The following is a 26,844-nucleotide window of genomic DNA, read 5'->3' on the forward strand; positions in this document are numbered from 1 at the left end:
CATATATATATGCTGAAAAATCCACAAGGATACCCCAAACTGCTCATGGTGGGAACCCCCAGGGGAGAGGAGGGGGACTGGGGGAGAAAGGAGTTCGGCAGCAAATCCTAAAGGTGCCTCTCCAACGACCTTCCCCACTTCTCCTTTGCTTATAAAAGCCATTTTGTTAGGGCAACAAAGGGATGAACCGTGACTGGCCCAAGCCAGCTGTGGCAACCTCTTTCCACATAGTTGCTTTCTCAGCATCCCCTGCAGCTAGTGGTGGTCATGAGGATGCTGTTTGGCCAGGGAGATATGAAGGGAAACTGCTGGGAGAATGATTTCCCCTTCGATAAAAAGAAACCCTTTCTCTGACCTTTCCCTTTCCACTCTTGCTTGGGATACTGGTGTGAAGATGTGATGCTTGGAGTTGTGGCAGCCATATGGCAACCATGAAGGATATGCTGAGAGAATTATGGAGACGCAGACCCCGTGTCATGGAATTTTTAAGGCCTCTGGACATCTTGTTAGAAAATAACCTTATAAGGATTTCTGTCATGTGTAGCAGAGGGCAGCTTAACAGATAAATGCATCTTTACTTTTTACCATATATTTTCTGTTGTTTTGATTTATTCTGATAATTAAGATGCATTATTTTTGTAACTCAAAGTTCAGTTTAAAAAATATACTACTTGGCATTGGGCACCTTTGGTATCCCAACAGGCTTGAAGAGGCACTCTTGAAAAGGAGGGGAGTAGGAGCTAAACAAAGGAACAAGCTGTTCCTTATAATGAAGTATTAGCTTCATGGTCTGAGGGTTGACCTTGCAGACGGGGGGAATGGCTGGGAATACATTTCTCTATTTGGGTTTGACCAGAGGTTACAAACTGTGGGCCTCTCGTCGGAATCTGGTTGGTGGACATGTTTTGCTTATCCTGTCCAGGGTTTCTTAAAAATTAAAATTAGCATTTAGTATTTAAGAATTGGGATACTTCACATAAAATCTGGCTTGCTGGCTTTCTTGGAAAAACTGAAATATCAGGCAATGCTGGTTTCATTTCCAAACAGTAGTAACTGGCAGCTTCAATCTGTTGCTCCCTTTACGCAAGGCAGGTGCTTCTGGTGGGCCGCAGATCTTGATGCTCCCTAATGTCTGCTTCTCCAGTCTATTTCACTAGCTGACTCTGTGAGCATTTGTGTTAGTGACCCCTGGGCTTGGGGTTTAGGATTAATGCACACGTGCATGTGTGTGTACGTAAGATTTGACAACTGCTTTCTAGGCAACTGGCCATGTACGAGGTATCTATCATTCACACATACGGGCAGATCTTGAAGAAGGCCGGATTCAGAGTAAGCTGTTCTCTAGGCTGTTCTGTAGGACCGGAAGAGCTTAGAGCACCCTTGACTGCCCTGGTGCGTCACCTGGGGTCTTAATCCAGACTTCTGAAGATGCACTGCTAGGGGAGAGGGGTAATTCTGAGGCAAGACCTCCATCTGTGGCTAAGGAGTAAGGTTTTCTGAAAGGTGGATGGAGATTTGCCCAGTGGGGTTCTGAAGAAGCTGGTGCTCCTGGAGAGAAGCACTAACCTGAGGAAGGGAGGCAAGGTCAGATTCTAGGAACAGCGTTCTACTGCCCCAAACATCCCAATAGAAGGGAAGCCCTTCAATTTAGGGTTTTCTCTATTTATTCATTAAAACAAGACCGAGTGTGTGTGTGTGTGTGTGTGTGTGTGTGTGTGTGTGTGTGGGTGTGTTGGGGGAGAATGCAGACCCAGCCACCACCTTGCCACATCCCCCATTCTATCCTGCTGTGATAGGCAGAAAACCAGTTCCCCAAAATGTCCTTGTCCGAATCCCTGGAACCGGTGATTATGTTATGTTACATGGCAGTAGGGAATTAAGGTCACAGATGGGATTGTTTGCTCATCTGCTGACTTTAAACCAGGGAAACTATCCTGGATTATCCAGGTGGGCTGAATGTGATCACAAGGGCAGGGAGGGAGGCAGACGAGGGAGAACCAGAGAGATGGAAACAAGAGATGGACTTGGTCTGAAAGTTGTTGGCTTTGACGATGGAGGGAGGGTCATGAGCCAAGGAAAGTGGTTGGCCTCTAGAAGCCGGGAAAGGCAAGGAAACAGATTCTCCTCTAGAGCCTCCAGAAAAGAATGCAGCCCTGCTGACATCTTGATTTTAGCCCAGTGAGACCCACGTTGGACTTCTACTATACAGAACTGTGAGGTGATAAGGTTGTGCTGTGTTAAGCTGCTACATTTGTGGTGATTTGTTACAGTAACAACAGGAAGGAAAGACACCAGGCCACGGGTAGGTGTGATCCCGGCTCACTGTCAGCATCAACCTCCAGACTTGTGAGCTGACTCCAGTCACTCTAGTCTTCAAGTTTCCCAGCTGAGGCCCCAGAGAGGGGCTGTACCTGCTCTGCCCTGCCCGAATTCCTGACTCACAAAATCTAGAAGCATAATAAAATGATTGTTTTTATGCCACTAAGCTTTGGGGGTTGTTCGTTAGGCAGCATAGTAACAGGAACGGTGACTATCCTAGCCTTGAACTTGAACCAGATGGAACTGGGGAAAATTGCATGCATTGCTGAACCCAGAGCTCCCATCCCATCATTAGTATTATTATTTTTTAAAAAGATTTTATTTATTTATTTGACAGAGAGAGACACAGCGAGAGAGGGAACACAAGCAGGGAGAGTGGGGGAGGGAGAAGCAGGCTTCCCGCTGAGCGGGGAGCCCGATGCGGGGCTTGATCCCCGGACTCTGGGATCATGACCTGAGCTGAAGGCTGACGCTTAATGACTGAGCCACCCAGGCGCCCCTTATTAGTATTATTTTTAACTGAACCCTGATCCGAACAGAAGGGAACACTACTGAAATTGAAACTGAACCTGTATATTTTTTCAAGCTGTTGAACTAGAATATTCAAATATTCTTGAGACAGAGACAGTCACGTGGAGAATTCTACCCTAACCCCTTCACTCTGTATATTTTGATTTGCCTAAAGCCACATGGTCGTGGCAGAACTGAGAGATTCTTAGTCTTTATAAAGCAGCCAGCTGTGATGCTCTTTACCCTCCTTCAGAGTACACATCCTTGTCAAAGTTTGCTGAATAAAGGGAGGCTTGAGCTGCCCCTAGGAGATGGGAATTTCCCACCATCCAAGGACAAGCAGTGTCAGCCTGAAACTGATTACGTGGCAGGGGGTGGGGGGGTCCCTGAGTGGAAGCTTCGTGCCCTTTGGCTGAGAAACTGGAACTTTCCATCGAGGCCAGTGATCCTCAGTAATCAAGCAGCCTGGCTGGGGTGTGCTGGGTTCCAGGTGGCCTTCATCTCATCTGGATCAGGCCAACACAGGAGGGACTCTGAAGAGACTGGGGGCCCCTTGGGAGACATTCATCTTTCCAGAGCTTTATCATTTTTTCCATAACAGTACTCTCCCTTCAAGGTGGAAAGTCCCAGCTGGCGGCTGAGGATCCTCTCAATGTGTTTTTGTTTTCCACCCTGCCCCCAGTGCAGGCAGCGGGGTGCTGGGTGAAGTCCCCTTCTCTTTTATACCAGCCTGCTCCGGACTTGCTGTACTGACAGGGGGTGTAATGTAGCCCTTAACAAGCCACAGGACTAGACATCCCTGGTTTGAATCCTGGCTCTGCTATTTGCTAATTGTGCAACCTCGGCAGGGGTTCTGGACCTTTATGAGTTACGGTTCTCCATCTGAAAACTGGCATGGTGATAATATGACCAGTCTTGAGGATTTAATATACAAAGAGCACTTAGAACAGCATCCAATACATAGTAAAAGTGATGTAATTGCTTGCTGTTATTACATGCCTTTGGACAATTCCTCTCCTTTCTCTGGGCCTCAGTTTCCCCAACTGTACAATGAAGAAAGCAGTTACAACCTGACCTGAGTGCAAATCCTGACAACCCTTTCTAGGACAGATTTCTCAGGTTTTCTTAGCCTCAATCTGTTAATCTGCTCATCTGCTAAATGGTACTTATTAAGTAGATGGGTGTGGTGATAATTAGATGAGAAAATGTGTACCAAGCATGTAGCCTGGGACCTGGCACATAGAAAGAGCTAGAACAGCAGTTTTGTTTTATTTTGTTTTGTTTTAATGGATGAGAAAGAACTTTCTTAACTATAATGGGCCATGTCCCTGGGAGGAGTATTGTGGTTTTGTCACATGATTTCCCAGCTATGCCTTATCCACAGACTGCTAGAATCAGAGAGGTCAGGATTGGAGGGGCCATTTTACAGGTCCGTTAATCAATCCATTCAACAGATATTTACTGATCACCTACTGTGAGCCAGGCACTGTTGTAGGTGCTGGGGAGAGAGCAGCATCGAGGGCCCTACCTTCATGGGACTTTTATTCCTCTGCGGGAGATAGACAGTAAATGGGTGAGTCCATGAATAGATGATACAAGTTCCCATTCAATCCCTTTATTTTACAGATGGGAAAACTGAGGCCTAAGAGGGGAAGAGATTTTCCTAAAGTCCTCCAGTGTCATAGCAGGGCAAAGACTTGCAAGCAAGTCTTCACAGTCCCAGAATATCCTACCCTTAACAAGGCCTGGTTTCCTCAAGGTCTTAAGATATGCTAGTAGGAACCAACATTTACTGAATCTTTCTAGACACAGGAACTGTTTTAAGTATTTTACACATCTTAAGTCATTTTTAAAAATAGATTTTATTTATTAGAGAGAAAGCGCATGGGGATGGTGAGAGGGAGAGGGAGAAGCAGACTCCCCACTGAGCAGGGAGCCCAACTCGGGGCTAGATCACAGGTCCCTGAAATTATGACCTGAGCCGAAGGCAGACGCCTAACAGACTGAGCCACCCAGGTGCCCAACATCCTAAGTCATTTAATCCTCACATCAACCCTGAGGGAGGGAATTGCCATGAATCCTATCTTACAGATGAGGGAGCTAAGAAACAGAGAGAGGGAGCATTGAACACAGACCCTCTGGTTCAGGACCCATGACCTACCTCAACCACTGCGTTGTCCTGCCATCCTGGCTGCATGCTCTTCCTTCCCCCTGACCCGGGTCTGTGCTCTTTCCTTCTTTCTTTCCTCCCCTTCCATTCCCAGTCCTGGTCTCAAGGACTTCTTCCACACTCTGAGTAGCCTGGGGTAAGCCCCCCCCCGCAGTTCTCAGTTTCCCCATTTGTGGACTTTGAGGATTGCACTGGATTATCCTCAGGGCCTTCCATGACCACCCTGATTTTCAGCCCCTTATCAGTTTGTAATCATTTTATTCACTTGTTTTCTAGTCTGCTTTCCCCACCAGATGGGGGGGCTCCAGGGAGCAGCATCCTACTGCTTCTGTTCACTTCTATCTCCCTAGAGCCTGGCACTGTGCCCCGCACTTAGTAGGCCCTCAGTAAATACTTGTGGGTGAAGAAAGGAATGACAGCGATTACCTACAGTTTTCTCAAAGCCAGCTCCTGTGCTCTTTCCCTGGCCCCTCTTCCTTTCTCAGCCTGTGGGCCCCCCTCCTTCCTTCCCTCCCCTCTCACCTCCCAGGGCCAACTCAGGCCCTCCATCCGGCCTGCATTTTTCCGGGTTTGATATCATTTTTTCCACTCTCCGGCCGCTGCCGGCTGCCTCTGCCAACTTTCCACAACTATAGCCCCTCCCCCACGACCGCAGGCCAGAGCCAGCTTGGGGTGGGGGAAGACCCTCCTCCTCCTCCCTTCCCCAAGCTGGAGTTAGGATGGGGAAATAAGTGCTATCAGTGCCCTGCTGGCAAGATTGGGGGCTTGAAGAAGGAGGATATGGCTCATCTGCCCAAGCTCCGGTCTTCTTTGGCACTGTGTTCTTGGTGGCTGAAGCATGTGGGCAGGCAGCTGGTTGGGGGAAGGGGTGTCAGGCCTCAGGGACATGATGGTCCAAACCATTTGCATCTTATTCTCCTCTCAAAGTCGCGACACCCCTTTCCCCTTCAGCTGGAAACTCCTGACCTGATCCCTAAGGCCCGGCCCGAGCCCCACAGCTGGATGCCCCACTACCTCCTCCTTCCCGCACAGACAGAGGAGGAGGCTGGGCCCTGGGGTCTAGTCCTCACCCTCACTGGCTGGGTGACCCTGGGATGCTCACTTGCCCTCTATGGGCTTCAGTTTCCATATTCAGGAAAATGAATGAGATGGATTAAATCGGGTATCTGTCTTAGGGATTAGTGGATGGAGTTTCATGGAGGCAAGCATCCCCCTCCACTTTAAATTGTAAGTAAACTTGTGTTTGAAAGTCCATTTCCCTGGGACTCTATAGCTTTTTGTCACATTCTCCAAGAGGATTGTGGACAGGGCACAGACTCTAGCCTGACAAGCCGGGGTTGGAATCCTGACTACTTCACTTATAGTAGCTGTATGATTTTTTTTTAAAGAGTTTATTTATTTATTTGACAGAGAGAGAGACATAGCGAGAGCAGGAACACAAGCAGGGGGAGTGGGAGAGGGAGAAGCAGGCTTCCCGCAGAGCAGGGAGCCCGATGCGGGACTCGATCCCAGGATCCCGGGATCATGACCTGAGCTGAAGGCAGACGCTTAACGACTGAGCCACCCAGGCGCCCGGTAGCTATATGATCTGGAGTATGAACCATCACCATCCTGTGCCTCTATTTTTCTAATAGAGGTATACAGGGTTTGTGAAGATTAATCACTAGTTGTGACAGCTTAAACCATAGCTCTTAACAAACAAAAGCTACTATATTGTGAGGATGAATGCTGAGATTCCTTCCAGATAAGACTTTATGAATCTATAATCTGAAAAATGGGCTTATGAGAAAATAGGTCATCAATCACATTGAATTGTGGTTGTCTGTGCACCACTGGGTCTTCCCCAAAGACCGGCGCCAGGGGCCATGCCCAGTGGTTGGGAGAAGGCCTGAACACACAACTGGTCCAGCGATTTTATTGAGTGACCTTCGCCCAGGTCAGCAGGTTAACCCGGTCTGCAGCCAGTGTAGATGGGACGGTGGGAGGTGGAGACACCTGGCAGAGCCCAAAAGAAGAGGTCTGGGCATTCAGACTGGACACCCTTCTGGTCTGGTTTATTGTGGGGAGTTGCCAGAGCCCAAGGACCAGGAAGATTTTTACAAAAAGGCTCGTACCGCGTAAAAAACAAAACAAAACAAAACAAAAAACCCTACTCTGTGTGCAGCTTGAGGCTTCGGCCCCATAGTCTGTCCACTGCTTCCCCAGGTTGGAGGGGTCCCTGAAGCTGCGGCTCCGGGAGATGCTCTGGCCCTCGGGACAGCGGGCAGGCACGGCCCACCGTGCAGACTGGGCAACTACGTCGTGGCCCCTCGATGGCATCGGTGGAGCTCAGAATGCAGCCCAGTGTTCCGCCAGCCCTAGGGGGGCGGGCGGCTTCAGAGCACGGCCAGGTTGTGGCAGGACTTGGAGCGGGCCTTGAGTGCCCGACGGCGGGCGCTGCGGGCCGTCAGGCGGGCCAGGAAGTGACGGGCCCGCTGGCCGAGGCTTGCCCGCCTTCGTGGCGCGGCCAGCTCCGGGGCCGCGCTGTCTCGGCGGCGCAAGCGCAGTTGGCGCACCACGCCCTCGAAGAGCTCGGCCACGTTGTGCTGCAGCGTGGCCGACGTCTCGATGAACTTGCAGTCAAACACCACCGCGCAGGCGCGGCCCTCTGAGGGGCGGGGTCAGGCAGGCCCGGTAGAGGGGGACATAAAGGTGGGAAGAGGTGTGTTGAGTCTCAAGCCAAGCGCTTTTTCTTTTGGTCCTATCTTGTGCTGAGTGCCAGGGGACTCTTAGGTAAATGAGACCTGGCTCTGCGGAGTTAGTTCACAGGCTAGTGACTGATACTGGTAGCAGAACGAGGCTGGGAAGACAGAGAGGCTGGGAAGGGGCTTGAATGCCAGGTAAGGGGTCTGAGCTGTGCATCAGGATTATCTGGGGGAGCTTGTTAAAATGCAAATTCCTGAGCCCACCAGCAAAAAATCTGATTCGGTAGGTTTGGGATGAGGTCTGTGAACCAGTGTTTTAACAAAATCTCCTCGGGATTATGTTGGGGAGTGTGGGGCTGTCTGCTCACAAAGCATATGGTCTTCCAACTTCAGGAAGCCACTGGGCTGGGAGACAGGGGCCTGGGTTCTAGCCCTTAGAGGCTGGTGACCCCGTGGAACTGGCTTACCCTCTCCGGCTCTCAGTTTCCATAATTTTTATATTTTGCCCGTGAGACGGGCCATTTTGAGATCTTTGTGGGTCCCACATGATATTATCAAATGTATTGAAATATTCCTTATCCCACTTTGAATACAAATTATATATAACTAAACGTTTTGGTTTGTAGTTGTCAGCTGCCACAATATCGTGTTTTGTGGATGATTCAAACTTTGTGAAATTTTAATTTGCAATTTTCTCACTGTGTTTCGGAGCTAATAGTTTCAGATCCCAGATGTAAGCCCTTGGAAAGCTTGTACGCACTGGGCCTGTGATGCCCAGTGGATAAAGTGTCTCTGACTGAGGGCATGGGAGAGCCATAGTGGAATTTTTAAGCAAAGGAGTGACAAGGTCAGATCTGGTTTTGGAAAACTCTGCCAGCTGGTGAGGAGAACTGATTGAATAGGGAGAAGTACAGGGGCTGGCCCAGGCTAAGGTAGAGATGCCAGGATGGGGCAGAGGTTGTGGGCATAGGGGGAAGGGCAGGTGGGGTTAAGGGAGGTGGACCTGACAGGATTTGGGGGCTGGTTTGGGGGAGTGGGAGAGGAAACGAGAATAGTTCCTAGCTTTCAGGCTTAGGCATGTAGGTGCGCGATGAGGGCGGGGTGGGGTGACAGTCCCTGAGATGGAGAGCACTGGAGGAGGAGCAGTGACAGCAGGTTGAGAGGAAGCTGGAGGAGGAGGGGGGAGTAGAGAGCGCTCACCTTCCACGGAGACTTCCCGGCAGCGTGCCAGGTCGGCCTTGTTGCCCACCAGGATGATGGGCACGTGGTCCGCCTGATGCGTGCGCCGCAGCTGAATGCGGAGCTCAGAGGCACTCTCGAAGCTGCCTCTGTCCGCGATGGAGTACACAATGACATAGGCGCTGCCCACCTGCAGGCACGACTCTTGGCTCCAGCTTTCATCCTGCAACAGAGCGACCCCAGGCCCGTTCCCCAAGGGTACCTACCTCTCAGCCAGAGGGCCCTGGCTGAGAAAGGTAGGGCTGGGATGGTCTGAAGGGTGGGCTGGAGCTGAGGCTTATACTTTGGACAGGTTTGGGGGACCAATTCTGCCATTATTCTGTGTCACCTTGGGTAAGCCACCAGTCCTCCCCGAGCCTTAGTTTCTCTATGTGAAAAACTGGGCTAATAACACCTCACTACATTTTCTCATCCGTTGATTGCTTCTATAGGCCAGGCACTGGAGATGAAAGATTTCTTTGGTTCCCCCTCCTGCTAAGGAGGGTTCAGCTCTTTTGTCTGGTTTCTGAGGAGGGCTCAGTCTTGCCAGACAGTTCTTGTGGCCTTCTGCAGTCCAATTAAGAGACAAAAATGGGGGCGGGGCGCCTGTGTGGTTCGGTGGGGTAAGCATCTGACTCTTGATTTCGGCTCAAGTCATGGTCTCAGCATTATGGGATCAAGCCCTGCATCGGGCTCCATGCTCAGTGTGGACTCTGCTTGAGATTCTCTCTCTCCCTTTCCCTCTGCCCCTCCCGCACTCACTATGTCTCTCTCTCTCTAAAGAAATAAATAAACAAAATCTTTTAAAAAGAGAGGCAAAAAGAAGGGAGAGAAGAGAGAAGGGAGCTGACTTCAAGGGGAGGCATTTTCCAGGCCAGCGTTGAAGAGAGAAGTGAAGGAGCAACTGTGGAGTGTAGGAGGTATAAGGGAAGCGGTGGAGAGGTGGGGCACTTTAAGAAGCAGAGTCTTTGCAAGTTGTTTGACAAGGAAGGGAAGAACTGGAGCAATTTTGATAGGCCATTTGGGTGGCAATCTTTTGTCAGGGACAGCACGCTGAGACTGGACCATCTGGGTAACAACTTCACAAGTGTTTAGTAAGACACCATTCCTATCTTCCAAAAGCTCATGGTCTGGAAGGGATGCTATGGAAGTCGAGAGTTCTGATGCCCTGTCATAAGTACCATTAAGAGGCAGGAGCATGTGGCTGGAGGAGCCATGGGGGGTGAGGGGAGGAGGTCAGAAGAACTCAGCCAGGCAGAGTGCGGGGAGGGCTTAAGAGCGGACTGGCGAGTGGGGTTTGAGAGGATGAACAGGAGCGGAGAGTAGGCCAGGGGGAGGAAATACCCAGTGTGGTGGAGGCACTGTTTTTGAGAGGGGAAGAAGCCAGAAGAATTTCCTGTTTTTTTTTTTTTTTAAGATTTTATTTATTTATTTGAGAGAGGGAGAGAGAGAGAAACAGCATGAGAGGGGAGAGGGTCAGAGGGAGAAGCAGGCTCCCCACTGAGCCGGGAGCCCGATGTGGGACTCGATCCCAGGACTCCGGGATCATGACCTGAGCCTAAGGCAGTCGCTTAACCAACTGAGCCACCCAGGCGCCCCAGAAGAATTTTCTGATAACCCGATAAGATAGATGACTATGAAAGCATCAGATCGATGGTCAACACACTGTCAGAGGGATTAAGTTCCCAACAGCTTTTCTGATCCTTCCCCAGGCCAAATAACCATGGGCTGAGTCAGATGCATGTGAGTTCTTCACCTTACTATGGACAGGTTCCTTCTTCCCTCTGGGGCTCAGTTTCCCCATCTGTAGAATGAAAGTGTGGGGCTTGAGCATTCATTCATTCATTGCACAAATGTTTATGAAGGATTTGATATGTGTTAGGATCACAGAAGCCGGTTGGAACATGGATTGGCGGGTAGGACCCCTTGGGGGTGTGATTAGAAATATAGGTTACAGGACCCCATTTTTGTAGGTTCTTATTCATCAGGTTTGGGGTGAGACCTGAGAATTTTATTTTATTTTTTAAAGATTATTTATTTGAGAGAGAGAAAGAGTGAGCTTGCGAGGGGGGGGGGGCAGAGGGAGAGGGAAAGAAAGAATCTCTAGCAGACTCCCCGCTGAGCACGGAGCCCTATGCAGGGCTCCATATCACGACCCATAAGATCATGACCTGAGCCGAAATCAAGAGTCTGGCGCTTAACCAACTGAGCCACCCAGGTGCCCCAGATATTTGATTTTTTTATACTCTCTAGGTGACCCTGATGGTCAGGCCAGCTAGGGCACTACTGCATGAGCCAAAGGTCCACCCAATTCTGGGAGATCCTGCCTCTCTGACATCAAAGGGTACCATCTACCGAAAGGATGGATGCTTATTCCAGTGACGTTGCTACTGGGTGGACCCTCTGTGGAAATTGCCTCCACCGTGACCAGCCAGGGAAACTGGTTCTGTTTTCCCATTTTATTTGTAGGAAATCCAAGGGCCAGAGAAGAGAAAACATTCTCAAGGCCATACAGTCAGGTGGGCACAGAATTCCAGTTCCAGTACTCTTCTTCCCCGGTCTCCTAAATGGGACTCCCAGGCTGATCACTTTTCATAATTTACTGGACTCTGCCCCACTGGATTTTCGACTGTATTCAAAAAGTGCCCCCCCCCCCCCAGCCTGTGAGCTCCATGAGGCCAAGGGACATGTCTGTCTTACTCACTGCTGGGTCTTCAGTGTCCTGGCCCATGATTCATACCCAGCCAGGGTTTCTTAGTGAATGAATGAGTGAAGGAGTGAAACCCCAGCTGAAGGCTCAGAAGGTGATGTTCCCAGTGGGAATGGGAGCGACAGTCCTAGTGCATAAGATTACAGGCTCAGGGGCTTATAGATCTGGGTTTGAATCCCCCTTGATCTCTGAGAACTTTGGACGCATTACTGAACCTCTCTGAGCTTTGCTTTCCTCGTCACTAGGATGGGAATCAGAATACTCACCTATAGTATTTGTTTTGACTGAACGCCATAATATATATCCAGCGCTTAGCACAGGGGCTGACACTTGGGAAGAGGGTACTCCATAAATCCCTGCTGCTAGGAGGACCATGATCATCATCATCATGCTCATTTGGAGCTGGGTGTCCTTTTAATCCTCGTGGAAAGGAATTGGCCACTTAGCTCCTTCATCCCTATCCTCCCGCCTATCACTGGGGCTGTCAGTCATTCTTACCAATCACCCGACAGTGCCCTCCTAAGCTCCACCCTGTGGGCGGGGCCTCCCCCTTACTGAGCTAGGTTCCCAGGTGATTTTTACGTCCTTCTCTCTGCTTGGTTGTATTTCTTTAAAGTTCTACAATAAACATGTATTATCTGTATAGCAAGAAAAAAGAAAACTCAAGGTAAGAAAAGCATAACAGGGGCATATCCCTGCCTGCTGCTTTCTTCCTATTCTGGAACGGGGTAGGGGAAGGACATCCTTTGCTTTCCTTCTTTACTAGCTACCAAGTTATGAGGAATAAGAATGATCATTATTTACATTTCTTCACCTATGTTCAGCATTATTTCATGCTCCACACTGTGCTCACTGCTGGGAAATTGCATAAGAACTTTTAAAAACTAGCTGGTAAGGAAGGCGGTAATGATTAACCCATCTATCAGGTGAGAAAACTGAAGTCATCTCAGGGTGGGTGGTGAGTCAGTTGCACAAAGCCACGCAAGTTGCACAAAGCCACGCAACTGGTAAGGAAAGAAAGGGGTGGCGGGTTTACCCTCAGGCATTTTGGTGTTAAATGCAGCGTTCCTTCCTCTGCACAGTGTGTGGGCGGCGGGGGGGGGGCAGTGGGCTGAGGGTGCTGAGGATGAGGTGGAGGTTTGCAGGGGGAGAAGCACATCCTGGATGGCTACAGAGGGAATCAGTGGAGTGAGAAAAGGACTCGGGGTTATGAGGTTCTTCTGCCTTTGGTTGCAAAGGCTGCTTGGGAGCTGTGGGTTTCCAGGGCTGCTGAGGATGACCTCTGCCATGTCCCTGCTGTGTCGTGTCCAAGGAGGGGACAGACAGAGGTCTGGTACCAGGCTCAGCACCCCTCCCCCCAAGTCCTGCTTGTGGTGCCATACCCGTTTCTCAGCCTCCCAGGTGTCCATGACCACGAGCGTTGTGTCCTCTCCATCTACTGTGAGGGTCCTCTCGTACACATCTTCTGCAACCGAGGAAAGAGCCAGATCTCAGGGAGGAGGGGCAGGCGTGAGGAGGACGTGGCCCCCCTAGTCCCCTTTCTGGTCACAGTGCCCCCTCCACTTGTGCTGGAAGTGCGCACCCCCTTGTTTGATGTCTGTCTCTCCTGACAGCTCAAGAAGCTCCATGAGGAGCCCATGTTTCCCCCGCTGCCAGAATCAAATAGTAGGTGCTGAGAAAGCTTTTGCTAGTTTGGTTTATTGATGAGTGCGGGATGGTGGGGTTAAAGCTGGGCTGGGGACTCTCCCAGTCCTTCTCTGTCCCTGACTTAGTGTATGCTTCGGGCAGGTCACAGTATCCTCTTTGGGTCTCAGGCTCCCTGCTTGTCACACCTACAGGTGCACGTATCTACACCTTTCATCTAGGCTTCTCACACTCAGAGGGGTCAAGGCTCGAGAAGGGGCCTGGCCAGAGTGTCCCCACTTTCTCTTTGCTCTTAACCGCCCTCCCACTGCACTCAGCCTGTGTCCTCCCGGCTGGTTCTATAGGAACCCATCTTCATTTCCTCTGTCCTGCCCTTGTCTCCTCCCTGCATCCTGGGGCCCCTGGCCCTCTTGGCTCACTGCATCTCTCAGGAGAAAAGGGAACTGGGGAGTCTCCTTTTGGGGCAGGATCTTAGTTTCGCTGCAGGTTGTTGGTGGCCTTAGATGGTTGTCTGGAGCTGGGAGGATCTGAGAGTCAGGGGAAGTTGGAGCTGGGAGTTTCTGAGTGGGGTGGAAGCCTACGATTTCTTTCCACTTGAGACTCATGGAACGCAGAATTGCTTCCCTATGACATGGAAATTAATCATATACCTCATCCATGAGAACTTGGCAACTTTCTCACTATTCAAGGCATTTCCCTCCTGTAGACTGTTGTGCTGGCTGTGCCCTGCACCACTCTGGGTGGGGGGGCATCATTCACTTCATAGTCTATGTGAATGATGCCCTTTAGAGTTGAGCAGTGTGTGAGTTGCACAACTCTTCTTGGCAGCCTTGTGCCCCTGACAACAGGGCTTTCACTCCTTTGGCCACATCCCAGCCCAGCCCACAGGGTCCCTACCTCCCAGCTGTTCATGGAGGTCCCGCTCTTGCTTCCCTGCAAAGAGGCTGGCCAGGCTGGTCTTCCCTACGCCCGGGTCTCCAAGCAGTACCACGCGGTAGAGGGCCTCCCAGGAGCCTTCAGAGTCACTGGATTCAGAGGACCAACCATTGGGGGCAGGCGAAGGTTGCCGGGTGGGAGGATTGAGGGAGGCTGACTGGCTCAGCCGGGGATGCTGGAATTTTGTGGAAGGTGCTGTACACAGGAGGCCAGGCTGGTGGCCCCGGGGGGACAGGGGCAGTGGAGTGCTGGCTCGCCGACGCAGGGGGGTCTTTGCTTCTTGCTGGGTGTTTAGTGTCATCCTTGGCGGGGAGGGGCTTTGATCCTTCCTTCCTTCTGTAAGCAAGAAGCAAGAATGGGCAGTGAGCCAGGCACCTGTGAGCCCCTTCTGCAGGGTCCAGATGAGCTTCTGAGAGGACTTCCTCCAAAACCTTCTCTTGTTCAAATGACAGGAGGAGGCACCTCAGTTCCTTGGGGTGGGGGCTTCCTGGCTTCGGGACGGAGTAAACCTGGGTCAGGCTGGGTGGGGTGACTATGCAAGCAGCGAGCACACGCATATGCACACCCTCAGGTGACTTCCTCTGCCTTGAGGATGACCCAATACCCCAGCACACACGGACAGAGACAGACAGAGGGGCAGCAGCGAGGTGGGATGTCCATACAAGCATGCACACACCCGTGTACACAGACGTGCCCCCCCCCTTTGGAATATGGGACCCACGTTCTGAAAGGCTCCTGAATTGCCCCAGTCCTCCTCTTCCCCACAGCTCTCTTCCCCAAGGTTCAGATCGGGGTTGGAGGGTGGAGGGCTCCTGGGGGGTTCACTTCCGCTGCCCCATCTCCTGAGGGCGGAGGAAGAGGCAGGACGGAGTGGGTTGGTATTCCGAAGGGCGAGGGGAGTCTGGGGGTTCCCTCGGCTGTAACCCGAGCGCCCTGGTGCCATGGGAACGGCGTGTCCGGCCCGCCCCCTACGTGAAAAATTCAGGAGAGGCCGGGCGACGGCCTCCAGCGGCTATTGGGGGGGGTGTCGAGGCAGCGGGGCCCCGGTTTTGGTGACAGGACAGGGTCCTGGCGGGGGGTGGGGAAGGGACCTACAGGGCCCGGGGGCGCATGTGCCATTCCCGGAGTCTGAATCCAAGCTTCCCCCGCCCCGGGTGCTGGGTGTGAGTCCCCCGATCCCGGGAGGGCTTCTTGCCCGAGGCTATGCAACCCACCAGGCCCCAGGCCTGAGGACCCTCCCCCCGGGACGCGGGTTCGAGGCCTCCCTCGTCCCTGCCTGCGCCGCAGAGCCCCCCATGCAGGCGCCTGGCGAACTCCGCTCCAACTTGACTAAGTTGGCGGCGGGCTGCGCGGGCCTTTACCTCGCGTGGGGAGGGGTCCAGGGTCCCCGGCCGCCGTAGCTGCCGGTTGCTCCAGGCTGCACCACCGCCTCGGCGCGCAGCCCCTCCGGCCAGTCCCGCCCCGCCGCCCGGGCCGGGGGAGGAGCCGCGACCCCGCCCCGTCCAGCCCCGCCCCGTCAGGGCAGCCCCGGGGTACCCGCCCCGAGGCCGCGGCCGCCCAATGATTTTAAGACTTTTCGCAGAGCTCAGTTGACCCACTGCCGCAAGGTCTTCGCCTGGGGTGGTGGTGGCAGTGTCGGGGTGGGGAGCGAGAGAGAGGAAAGAAGGGATTTCTGAATTCCTGGGTCTGCATCCCCTCTGCATCCACGCCAGCAACGGGGCGCACCAACTTTAGCCCTCGCAGAATCCACCTGGGGAGCTGGTGGACTGCTGATTTCCAGGTCTCACCCTTCAAGAACGGAGGATTCAGCCGTTCTGGGGGAGGGCTTCCGGAATCTGCCTTTTAAACAAGTGCCCAATGATCTTGCAGAGTTCATGGACCCCACTTTGAGAAACTCAGCTCTGGATGGAGAATTAATTTTGGGAGGTGGCTCCAGGGGAGGAGGGAGCCTAGGAAGTCTGCACTGAAGACTTCTGAATATCTGATTTTGGCATCCCATTCATTCATTTACCAAATTCTAGGTTAAGCACTCTTTATGCAGGGGGCGGCCCTGTGCCTGGAGAGTGGCTGTCCCCACTCTGATAAATATTTACTGGGTATTTGGGCTGTGGCTGGTATGTTTTGAGCACATTGCCTGGAGTATTAGCTCATTTAATCCCGGCACAACACTAAAAGGCTGATTACACTGAGGCTTACCTGGGTCTGGGACTCAGGATTCTGCCTCTTAGCCAACTGTCCCTTTCCATCACCGCCCATGGCTTTAAAAAAAAAAGCCTTCCTAGGCACTTGGAGGAGGAGAGACACACTGTGATCCTGGTAGAGTAAGGCAGTTGGGAACTGGTGATTTTGGCCATCCAAGGAGCCAGGATCCAGGCTCTTTGGGCAGGATGCTTCCTTTGAGGTCTTGAGGGACCGGGGCGGGTTTGTATGTGGGCCCTTGCAGACCAGGCTGTACCTGTGGGTGGGGTTCATTGTCATGGCTGAGGGGGTCCAGGTGTCCAGCTCAGAGCAACTCCCACAGTAGCCTGTAGATTAGTTCAGCCTCCGCAGGGCTGGGGGCAGACAATGGACCCCCTCACGCCTGGCCTCCTTCTGTGGTTTGGCCTTCTTGGCATCCCTTTCCTACCCACAAGATGGGTTGTGACTGGTGTCATGTCACACATTGTCTGGGAATGAGGCAACTTAGCTTCCAGTCCCAGCTCTGCAGCTCAATTGCTGTATGGTTGAGCAGTCCCCCACATAGCTGGCTGAGATCCAGCTACATCCTTGGGATCACAGAACCTCCGCCTCCCACTCAGGTCTCCTGCTGCCCACACTCCAGCCTTGATCTGCAGCCTGAAAAAGGCTGGGCTGCAGGCAGCAGAACTCAGTATGCCTGGCTCCTCTGGTGTTCTCCCCAGTGACCTCCCTAGAAGCCCTGCGGCCATGACACAGCTGCTTCTGCTCATTGTGGCTCTCCTGGCCCTGGGTCATATGCCTCCAGGTAACCAGCCGTGTGTGTGTGTGTGTGTGTGTGTGTGTGTGTGTGTGTGTGTGTGTGTAAAATGAGGAATAGCCTCCCAGGTTCTGGAGGATGGAGGAGGCCTAGACCAGTGTATGTGTCCTGGTGCCACCTCTGACTTGCTGGGCACCTTAGGGCAACTTCCTAAATCAGTCTGCACCTCAGTTTCTTAATCTTTAAAATGGGATTCACTCAACAAATATTTTTTTGAAAAATACTTACTGTGGGCCAGCACCATGACAGCTATCGGGGAACCAGGAAGGAAAGAAAACAAGGTCCTTGCTTTCATGGTGCTGATATTTTAGACAGAAAAGAACCAAATAAACACTATATGTCAGGTGGTGATAAGTGCTCAGAAGAGTAGAAGCAGGACCCGGGGTCAGTGTGATGTGTGCACGTGGGAGGGGTGGATGGGAGAGCTGATGGGGATGGTCAAGGGAGGCCCTGTGTAAGGGGTTGTTTTCTAAGTTTTTATTTTGAACAACTTGAAATTTACATGAAAGTAGAGAGAATAATATAAGGAACAAGGTGAGTCTTTTTTTTTTTAAAGCATGTTATTGTAGAAAAATATAAATTTCTGCAAACATAGAGAATAATGTAATGATGTAAGTTTTTAAAAGAAACCTTTTTATTTTAGAAAATGTCAAACATAAATTAAAAAATAGTATGAAAAACCCCCGTGTACCTTCACCCAATCTCAACAATTGTCAACTGGAACCAGTCTTGTTTTAGTGAACTGTCGTGAAGTCAGTCTCAGGTATCTTAACTATCTTGTATAAGGCTGATGTGAGCAGAGATCTAACTGCAGTGAGAATATTAAGAAGATCTTTACAGGGACCAGGAGGCAGGAAGGTGACTGATGGTGTCTGAGGAGCAGTGAGGAGGCCAGGATGGCTGGAGTGGGGGTGCACCAGGAGAGAAGATGAAGTCAAAGAGATGAGGGTTGGGGGGGTGGTTACAGATCACGTAGGAGAAAATAGCAACTCTGGGTCTCAGGGTCATCAGAAGGTCGAAATGTGATGATGTGTTAAGAGGAGTTATAGGAACTGCCCTTACCTGGGAATCAGGGTCTTGGGTTCTGGTTCCAGAACCTACCAGTTACTGGCTAGGAAAAGCTGGGTAAGTTGCTTCCTTTCTTGAGCTATAAAAGGAGAAGTTTGGCCGCGAATGAGCCCTGGTTGCTCCCCCCTCTGTGTAGTCATTCCAGTAATCTCCCTTTCCATTTATTGGGTATTTACTATGTGCCAGGCACTGTGCTAGGGTGATTAAAGCCCGTATAACTGCCTCCCTGAAAGGGGGGAAGTTCCACAGAGGAGGAATCTGAGGCCAAGGTCACTCAGCTGGGAAATAGCAGAGCTGGGATTTGGACGAAGGTGGTCTGAGCTGGGTTCACAGCATGCCGCTAACTATTACACACACACCTTCTTCAGAGTGTGGATCCTTTTCCTTGTAGAGATTTTGAGGCCAGGTCTGTCTCAGGCTAAGATTCTCTACCTTGGCAGGATGGAAGGATGGCTGGTGGACAGGGCAGAATAACATCCATGGGTTGGCCCATTGTGAGGGTTCCATGGGATCTCTCCCTCTCTCTCTCTTTATTTATTTTAGAGAGAGAGAGAGTAAGAGAGCATGGGGGGAGGGGCAGAGGGAGAGGCAGAGAGAGAACCCCAAGCAGACTCCCCACTGAGCCTGGAGCCAAACACAGGGATCATGACCTGAGCCAAAATCAAGAGTCAGACGCCCAACTGATGGAGTCACCCAGGCGCCCGCAAGGGATCTCTTTTAATCCAGGGAGAGGGAGGGAAGCCTTTCCCCTCCACCTCCCGCTCAGCCCCGGTTCTTCAGAGGCTGCTCTCTGCCTATCTGGGTCACATGTCTAGAAATATTGCTGTAACAGACAGGCCTGCCCGAGTGGCCTCTCTCCTCACATTTGTATACCTGTCCTAATTGGCCATCACCACATCTTGATGGTTTCCTTCGGGGCACTTTCCACAACTCTACTAATTGTATTTATTTGCTAGGGTTTTAACTGCCTTTCCTTCTGGAAGCTCCTTGAGGGCATGGACCTTGGCCCATCTTGTTCATTGTGGTATCTCCAATGTGCCATGTTTGTTGAAGAAATAAATGAAGGAGATGCCTCATGCTATGACGGAAGACCCTTAGAGGGGGTACAGACCTGTTCTTCCAAAGTCCTACCTTTTCCATGGCCCAGGGCTGGAAATTCCTCCACTAACATTAAACAGGTCCCTATGTGTGCAAAGCAGTTTATGTCATGGTTACCAGTGTGGACTTTAGAGTCTGATTACCTGGCTTTGAATCTTGGTTCTGCTCCTTAATGACTGTAATCTTGGGCAAGGTTGTTAGCCTTTCTGTGCCTTAGTTTCCTTACCTTGTATTATGGGGATCATAATAAGACCAACTATAATTGTATAGTGTTGTGATGAAAAGGGCTTAGAGTGTACCTGAGCAGGGGGTGAGTTAACCTGGACAAGAAATTAGTTTCCAGGGGCGCCTGGGTCTCAGTTGGTTAAGCATCCGACTCTTGATTCTGGGTCAGGTCATGATCTCTGGGTTGTGAGATGGAGCCCCATGTCAGGCTGCAAGCTCAGTGTGGAGTCTGCTTGAGATTCTCTCTCTGTCTCCCTCTGCCCCTCCCTCCACTTGCTCTCTAAGTAAATAAATAAAATCTTAAAAAAAAAAAAAAAAGGGAAATTGGTTTTTAACTTATAACCAGTGGTCTAACCTGTGACCTGTGGACTAACCCGGACTGATATTGGTAGGCTTATTTGTAACTAGTTGTCTCATCTGTGACTAGGGGTCTAGTCTGTTCCATCTGCTCTAACCCCTTGACCTGTGGTCAGAGTTCGTGTCCTTTGGCCTAAGTTAGGACCTGTGGGCTGTTGTATGACCAGTCATCCAACACAATGACTGGAGAGCTAACAAAAGACCAGACTTGTGATCTAATGTGGGTCCTGTGGCCTAACTTGTGGTCAGTGGTTTTATCTGTGACCTGTGGCCTAACTCTTGATGTATGGTCAAAGCTGTGAACAGCGGTCTAACTTGCAACCCATGGGCTGCTCTGTGACCTGTGGTCTTCCTCTGCACAGGGAGAAGTGAATTTAAGCGCTGCTGGAAGGGCCAGGGGGCCTGCCGGACTTACTGTACAAGGCAAGAAATCTACATGCACATGTGCCCAGATGCCTCTCTGTGCTGCCTCGCCTATGGAACCAGGCCTCTGGCCTCTAAGCCTGTATATGTGTAGCTGGTTCTGGGGTTGGTACCCTTGCTCTCCAATAAACACCTGCTGCACCTGCCTCCTCTTGCTGCTTGCTCACCACCCTGCCCGCCCCCGTGCTGAGTGTATGGGGGAGCACGAGGTCCTGGTATGGGAGGGGTGGAGGGATGGTTGGTGGAGGGAGGTGGGGCGCCCGGGGCAAGTGGGTATTAATGACCTCGGTAAATGGTTCCAGGCCTGCCTATAATATCCCTTACACTCCCTCCAGCTCCGGAAAAATTACTCAATCTCCGTAAGCATTCTGGGTCTTCTCATCCATAAAATGGGGATAAATTATAATATCAGGAGAACTGGACTTTATAGAAAGAATGCAAAAAGGAGGTTAGAATTAATAGTAACAATATGAGTTAATAATAATAATGAGTTAATTATAGTAAGGCTGAATAATGGTAGAGTTAATACACTTTGGCATTTTGAAAGGCAGGCCCTGGAGAGCGACAGGATTTCTCTATGTTCCTTTATCTCCTATTTTAGCATTGCAAGGGCCTGCCCAGGTGGAAAAGACCACAGGATTTTATGAAAGCAGTTTTCATGTACACAGGGAAAGCAGAGAGAGAAGTGGGCCTCGGCCAGACCCAGGGAACCGTGGGCACGGGAAGGCAGGGAGAAAATGTGAGCAGAGTCAGGGAGGTAGGCCGACAGACTCACATGCCAATTACCCTGCATCAGGATTACGTCTGGCTGAAAAAATAGGTAGCTCAACTTGCAGGGGCTTATCTGGAGTTAGGCAGCAACCACATCAGGGCGAGCATCTTGGGATCCTGCTGGGTCCCCTATGGCTGCCAAAACTTCAGGCTCAACATCATTGTTTAAAGCAGGAAGCAGGGGGAGGGTTGGATTGAGCTAGTTTCTCACTTTTACCAGGAAAGCAAACATTGTCCCTGGAACCATCCTCAGCAGACTTCTGCCTCCTTTTCATGGGCCAGAGGGTTGTCATATGGCTATGGCTGGCCACTCCCGGTGTCAGGGAGGCTGGGAAGAATGTATTTGCCCGGATAGTAGACGAGACCTGGGGGTGGGGGAACGGAGATGGGGGAAGACCCCCAGTGTTGGCCCACCTTCTCCTGGGGTAGAGCCCAGAAAGGGGCAGGCATGTTAAGTAAGTTGAGGGGAATGCCTAGGACAGAGGGGCTCTTTTCCACTGTCCTCTGAGACTTTTCAGAGAAGTCCGGGGCAGTCTTGGAGTAAGAGAAAGGACCCTGCTTGGCCTGGCTAAGAAGAGTGGTGATACTCAAAATACTTCACATCAGGAAGGATGCTGAGTGAGTCTCTGGGCTGGTGCAGAGTCTTGGAGACTAGCTGCGGTGATAACCCTTTAGTTTCTGGTATGAGAGGGACCTGGGAATGTGCCAGAGGCAGCTGGAGTAGAGGAGGGGATACTGAAGGGTCTTGGGCAGCAGCTCTTTACCAACCAGGAGGGAAGCACTGAATTATTTTAATAACAAAGCATACCCTCTGAGTATCAGCCCTGCCTCTGTACCCCCCTTAATTTCTGGGTAATCTAGACATTGAACTGATGGCCACTGGGTCTGTTTTAGGACCCGATGTGGTGGGGATGAGGTGGGCTTGGTGTTGGGGGCCTAGAAAGAGGACGAGATAAGAACCCCAGAGCCAGGCACAGAACCACAGCGAGCTAATGTGAGGTGGCGTTGGCCAGTATCACCACTAGGCCTTGATGAGTCAGCAGGAGGCCTGACCAGTTCACCAGCAACCAGCTGTGGCTAGAAAGCCAGTGGATGTTTTCAGTGACATCCAGATCCCAGCAGGTGCCAGCCAACACCCAATCATTGAATCTCCTCACCCCTAGCTCAGCCGTCATATTTGGGAGGAGCAGGGGAGGAGAGGAGGAATCGGGAAGCCTGAGCAATTATGCCAAAGAGACTGAGTCTCTCCGAATTCAAGAAACCTCCAGAGAATATTTAAGTTGTTGAATTAGACTAAGTTTTAAACTCATGTGAACTAAATTTAGTTCTGCGCTCCACCCCCTCCCCTCTGCGTTGTTCTACAAAGAGTGAGGAAGCTATGTTTTCTTTGCTCAGTCCCAGACACGGTGCGAGGGAGTCTGTGACCTTGTTGCAGTGAAGATGGTGATGCGCTTGAGGAGTGAGGAGTCAGATTCAAGTTCATACGCCAGCTCTGCCATGTCTGGGCCACGGGCTGTGCGAACGGGGCAAGTCACTTCCTGTGTCTGATGTCAGAATCCTCCTCTGCAAAATGGTCATTCTAGCTCTGAATGGGGTGGCTGTGGGGTCAGATGAGATCCTCTCGTACTTTGCAAGGGCTCCGTAAAGCTGTCTCTTCTCCTGAGCAAGCGGCACGCTGCTGGCTGCCTTCTTCACGCATTTCAGACTTCAGAAAATCTGCAAGGACAATGCAAAGAATTCCCATAGATCCTTCACCCAGTTTTTCCAAATATTAACATTTTATCACTTTTACCTTATCATTTCTTCTCTCTCTCTCTGTGTGTGTATAAAAAATATAAATATATGTGTGTGTATTTATCTGTATATCAGACATGATTCTCTTTATGCCTAAATACCTCAGTGGGTTTTTCCTAAAAACAAAGGCATTTTCTTATATAACCCCAGTACAGTGATAAAACTCAGGACATTCACACTGACAAAATTCTATTGTCTAATCTTCAGATCTTCTTCAGCTTTTACCAGCTCTTCCAAGAAAGTCCTTTATAGCGAAACAAAACCGCTGGATCACATAGTACACCCAGCTGTCAAGATTCTTTGATCTCCTTTAACCTGCAGCAATTCTTCAGTGTTTCATGACAATGACGTCTTTGAGGAGTCCAGGCCGGTTGTTTTGTGGAATTTCCCTCAGTTTGAGTTTGTCTGATGTTTCCTCATGACTGAATTCAGCTTATGCACTTTTGGCAGGAATATTCCAGAAGCGATGCCGTGTTTCTCTCAGAGCATCATGTTGGAGGCAGCCATCACCCTTCTGGGGGCTGAACCAAGACCCAGCAGTCTAGACAGTTTTTTCTGAAGCTCACCCCTCACACATGCAGGGCTGTTTCCCACCCAGCACCCTAACAGACCATCGTCTAAGCCTACATCCCACCTCCTAAGTCACACGGATGCACCTAACAGGCCAAGGAGATGAGGCAATTCTAGGGTGGAAGGTTCCTCAGGATACTTCACAGATGAGGCCCCCAAGCTCAGAGAGGGAAAGTGACTTGTCCAAAGCCACACAGCTCCCGAGGCACAGAGCCGGGACTTGGACTTAAATCTTTGGACTTCGGGTCAAGGCTTCTTTGGAGACAGAACAATAACCACACACTGGTAGAACAGGACATCGTGAAGGGGCAGGTTTGGGAGGAAGAGAGCTCCCTGGCGCTGGACATATGCAAGGTGAGCTAGGGGGGTGGACAATGCTACAGAAGGGATTTTTGCTGTGTATTGAAGTACTATTTCAGGGTACAAACATTCATTCCCCAAAGAGTCATTGAATGGCTGAGCTAGTGATAACAATACTATCAATCGGCCATTAGTGAGGACCAACTGCTTTACACACCTCAGCTCATTTAATTCTCACAGTCATGGTACTCTTATCCCTTCCTTTTCTAGAAGGCAGCTGAAGCTCTTAGTGAAGTGAATTGTCCAGGTCATACACCTAGTAAATGGAGCTGGGCCTCCACTCTGGTCCTCTAGCGCTTGATTTTATCTTCCAGACTCACCCTTACTTGTGTTTTTTAAAATAACGTTTTTTTTCTAATTGTAAAAGTAATGTATGTTCATTGGAGAGAACTTGGAAAACAGAAGCACAAATAAGAAAGCAAACAACACCAGTTTTCACTATACATAAATACCCACAAATAAAATATATGTAAAGTGTGATTTGCAAATAAAAGGAATAAAACTGAACAAAATTTGTGGTGTTTTGGGTTTTTTGTCTTTGTTTTGTTTTTTACTTACCAATGTATCATGAGCATTTCCATATGTGCTTAGTCTTCCAAAACAAGATTTTTAGCACTAAAAGGCTTCCCAAAATTTCTTTGAAATTTTCCAATTTTTATTACTTGAGTAGAATGGTTAGAACACATTGTAGGAAAATAAAACATAGATGAGCTTCAAAATATTTACCATTCTTATAATCTCTGCTAGCTTTTTAAAAAAAGATTTTATTTTTATTTTATGTTTTTAAGATTTATTTATTTGAGAGAGAGAGAGAGAGCATGCGTGAGCACATGAGCAGGGGGAGTAGAGGGAGAGGGAGAGAGAGAGAATCTTAATCCCTGAGATCATGCTCTCTCCAAAATCAAGCCCAAAATCAAAAGTTGGATGCTTTACTGACTGAACCACCTAGGCGCCCCTAAAGATTTTATTTTTAAGTAATCTCTACACCCAGAGTGGGGTTTGAACTCACAACCCTGAGGTCAAGAGTCACATGCCCCTCTGACTGAGCCAGCCGGGTGCCCCCCTCCCCCCGTTAGCTTTTGTTACATATTTTTTCGGGATGGAGATACCCATATATTTTTTAAAAAGTTATAAACCTGTTTGTATGTGTATATATATACTATTATATGTCATGTATATACTATTCATATATATAATATTAATACATAATACATAATATATAATATATATTATATTCATATACATACACGCTTTTTAAAAAATATTTTATTTATTTATTTGAAAGAGAATGAGAGAGTGCATGAGAGGGGTGCTCGGAGGGAGAAGCAGACTCCCCGCTGAGCAGGGAAGCCGGGTGCAGGACTCGATCCTGGAACTCATGACCTGAACCGAAGGCAGTCACTTAACCAACTGAGCCACCCAGGCACCCCTTATATCTATGCTTTTAAAAAAGATTTTGTTCATCCATTTGAGATAGAAAGAACGCATACGAGCTGGGGGGAGGGGCAGAGGGAGAGGGAGAAGCAGGCTCACAGAGCAGGGAACCCGACAGGCAAAAAACATGGAACGCTTCATGAATTTGAGTGTCATCTGTGCCAATCTTCTCTGTACCGTTCCAATTTTAGTATATATGCTGCCAAAGCGAGCACCATCCGCATTTTCACAGAGATTCTTGTATTAGAGATTAGAGGAGTTTCTTGTTTCACTGATGGGTGGATCTCTTTGGGCTTACAAGAAAGGAAAAGAACAAGGGGGTGACGATGACAGGTAGGGTAGGGGGTTTGGGATAAGATTTGGTGACTCCCTGTTCCCTTCCCCACCTGGGTTTTCCATGGCAGAGTGTTGAGTGGAATTGCTTATTGTTCCAGGGCTGCCTCGAAGTCTGAGAGCCAGGCAACAATCACATGTTGGCCCAAATGATCCTTGACAATGGCTCAGGAAGGCACCTTTCTGGAGACTGACATACAGAGTGAACTTTCTTCCATCAGTGGAACACGTCAGGCTTCTCTGGCAATACACCAAAGGAAGTTATTGGTTATGTTTAGGGGATATTCTTTTCTTTTTTAAAAAAATAGAAAAATAGACTTATTTTTAAAAAATGTATTTTATTTATTTATAAAATAATTTATTTTTTTAAAGTAATCTCTACTCCTGTGTGGGGCTCAAACCCACAACCCCGAGATCAAGAGTCGCACACTGCTTCACTGACTGAGCCAGCCAGGCGCCCCTTGTTATTTATATTTTCACTGAAGTATAGTTGATACACAATGTTACATTAGTTTCAGGTGTACAACATAGTGATTTGACAGCTCTCTAGGTTATGATGTGAGCACCACAGCACTATTACGATACCATGGGCTATATACCGTATGCAGCACCTTTTATCAATGGGCCATTTGTATGAAAAAGAAGTATCTCTCCACAGTAGCATCACACAACACAGTGTGATGTCTTCATTGTCGTGTGCTTTTCCTGCAGGGCAATCGAGGCAATTCCCATTTCTCATGCACACAGCCGCTGGCTCCAGGAGGGATTCTTCTGGTTTATTTGGACTACTATTGCTTATATTTGCATGAACATAAGGACTCATTTCCAGAATAGATGAAGAGCTCCTATAAACCAGCAAGAAAAAGACAATCTAATAATATAGTGGGCAAATATTTTATTTTTTATTTATTTATTTTTAAAATATTTTATTTATTTATTTGACAGAGACATAGCAAGAGAGGGAACACAAGCAGGGGGAGTGGGAGAGGGAGAAGCAGGCTTCCTGCAGAGCAGGGAGCCTGATGCAGGGCTTGATCCCAGGACTCTGGGATCACAACCTGAGGCAAAGGCAGACGCTTAACCGACTGAGCCACCCAGGCGCCCCGTAGGCAAATATTTTAGACATTTTACAAAAGTAGGTATACAAACGGCCAATACGCCCATGAAAAGATGTTCAAAATAATCAGGGATCAGGGAAATGCAAATTAAAACTATAATGGGATAC

The 26,844-nt window shown here is 49.7% G+C and overlaps 2 protein-coding genes and 1 pseudogene across 2 annotated transcripts; 1 reads left to right on the forward strand and 2 right to left on the reverse strand.

Annotated features, from left to right (window-relative positions):
* Positions 1 to 6,898: 6,898 nt before the first annotated feature.
* Positions 6,899 to 15,654, reverse strand: REM1 (RRAD and GEM like GTPase 1). The gene is made up of 5 exons (XM_025876675.2): positions 15,553 to 15,654; positions 14,153 to 14,527; positions 12,994 to 13,076; positions 8,884 to 9,085; positions 6,899 to 7,646 (listed from the first exon to the last, which is right to left on the reverse strand). Exons 2-5 carry the CDS (start codon positions 14,490 to 14,492, stop codon positions 7,375 to 7,377), a joined length of 897 nt encoding a protein of 298 aa, XP_025732460.1. The 5' UTR covers positions 14,493 to 14,527; positions 15,553 to 15,654; the 3' UTR covers positions 6,899 to 7,374.
* Positions 15,655 to 17,116: 1,462 nt separating this feature from the next.
* DEFB124 (defensin beta 124) lies at positions 17,117 to 20,489 on the forward strand. Its single transcript, XM_025876676.2, has 2 exons — positions 17,117 to 17,174; positions 20,297 to 20,489. Exons 1-2 carry the CDS (start codon positions 17,117 to 17,119, stop codon positions 20,449 to 20,451), a joined length of 213 nt encoding a protein of 70 aa, XP_025732461.2. The 3' UTR covers positions 20,452 to 20,489.
* Positions 20,490 to 25,407: 4,918 nt separating this feature from the next.
* On the reverse strand, positions 25,408 to 25,501 carry LOC112827946 (U6 spliceosomal RNA; annotated as a pseudogene).
* Between the last annotated feature and the right edge of the window lie 1,343 nt (positions 25,502 to 26,844).

Source organism: Callorhinus ursinus, unplaced genomic scaffold, assembly GCF_003265705.2.
Source record: "Callorhinus ursinus isolate GAN/ISIS: 27379988/994484 unplaced genomic scaffold, GSC_fseal_2.0 scaffold38, whole genome shotgun sequence".
Lineage (NCBI taxonomy): Eukaryota > Metazoa > Chordata > Mammalia > Carnivora > Otariidae > Callorhinus > Callorhinus ursinus.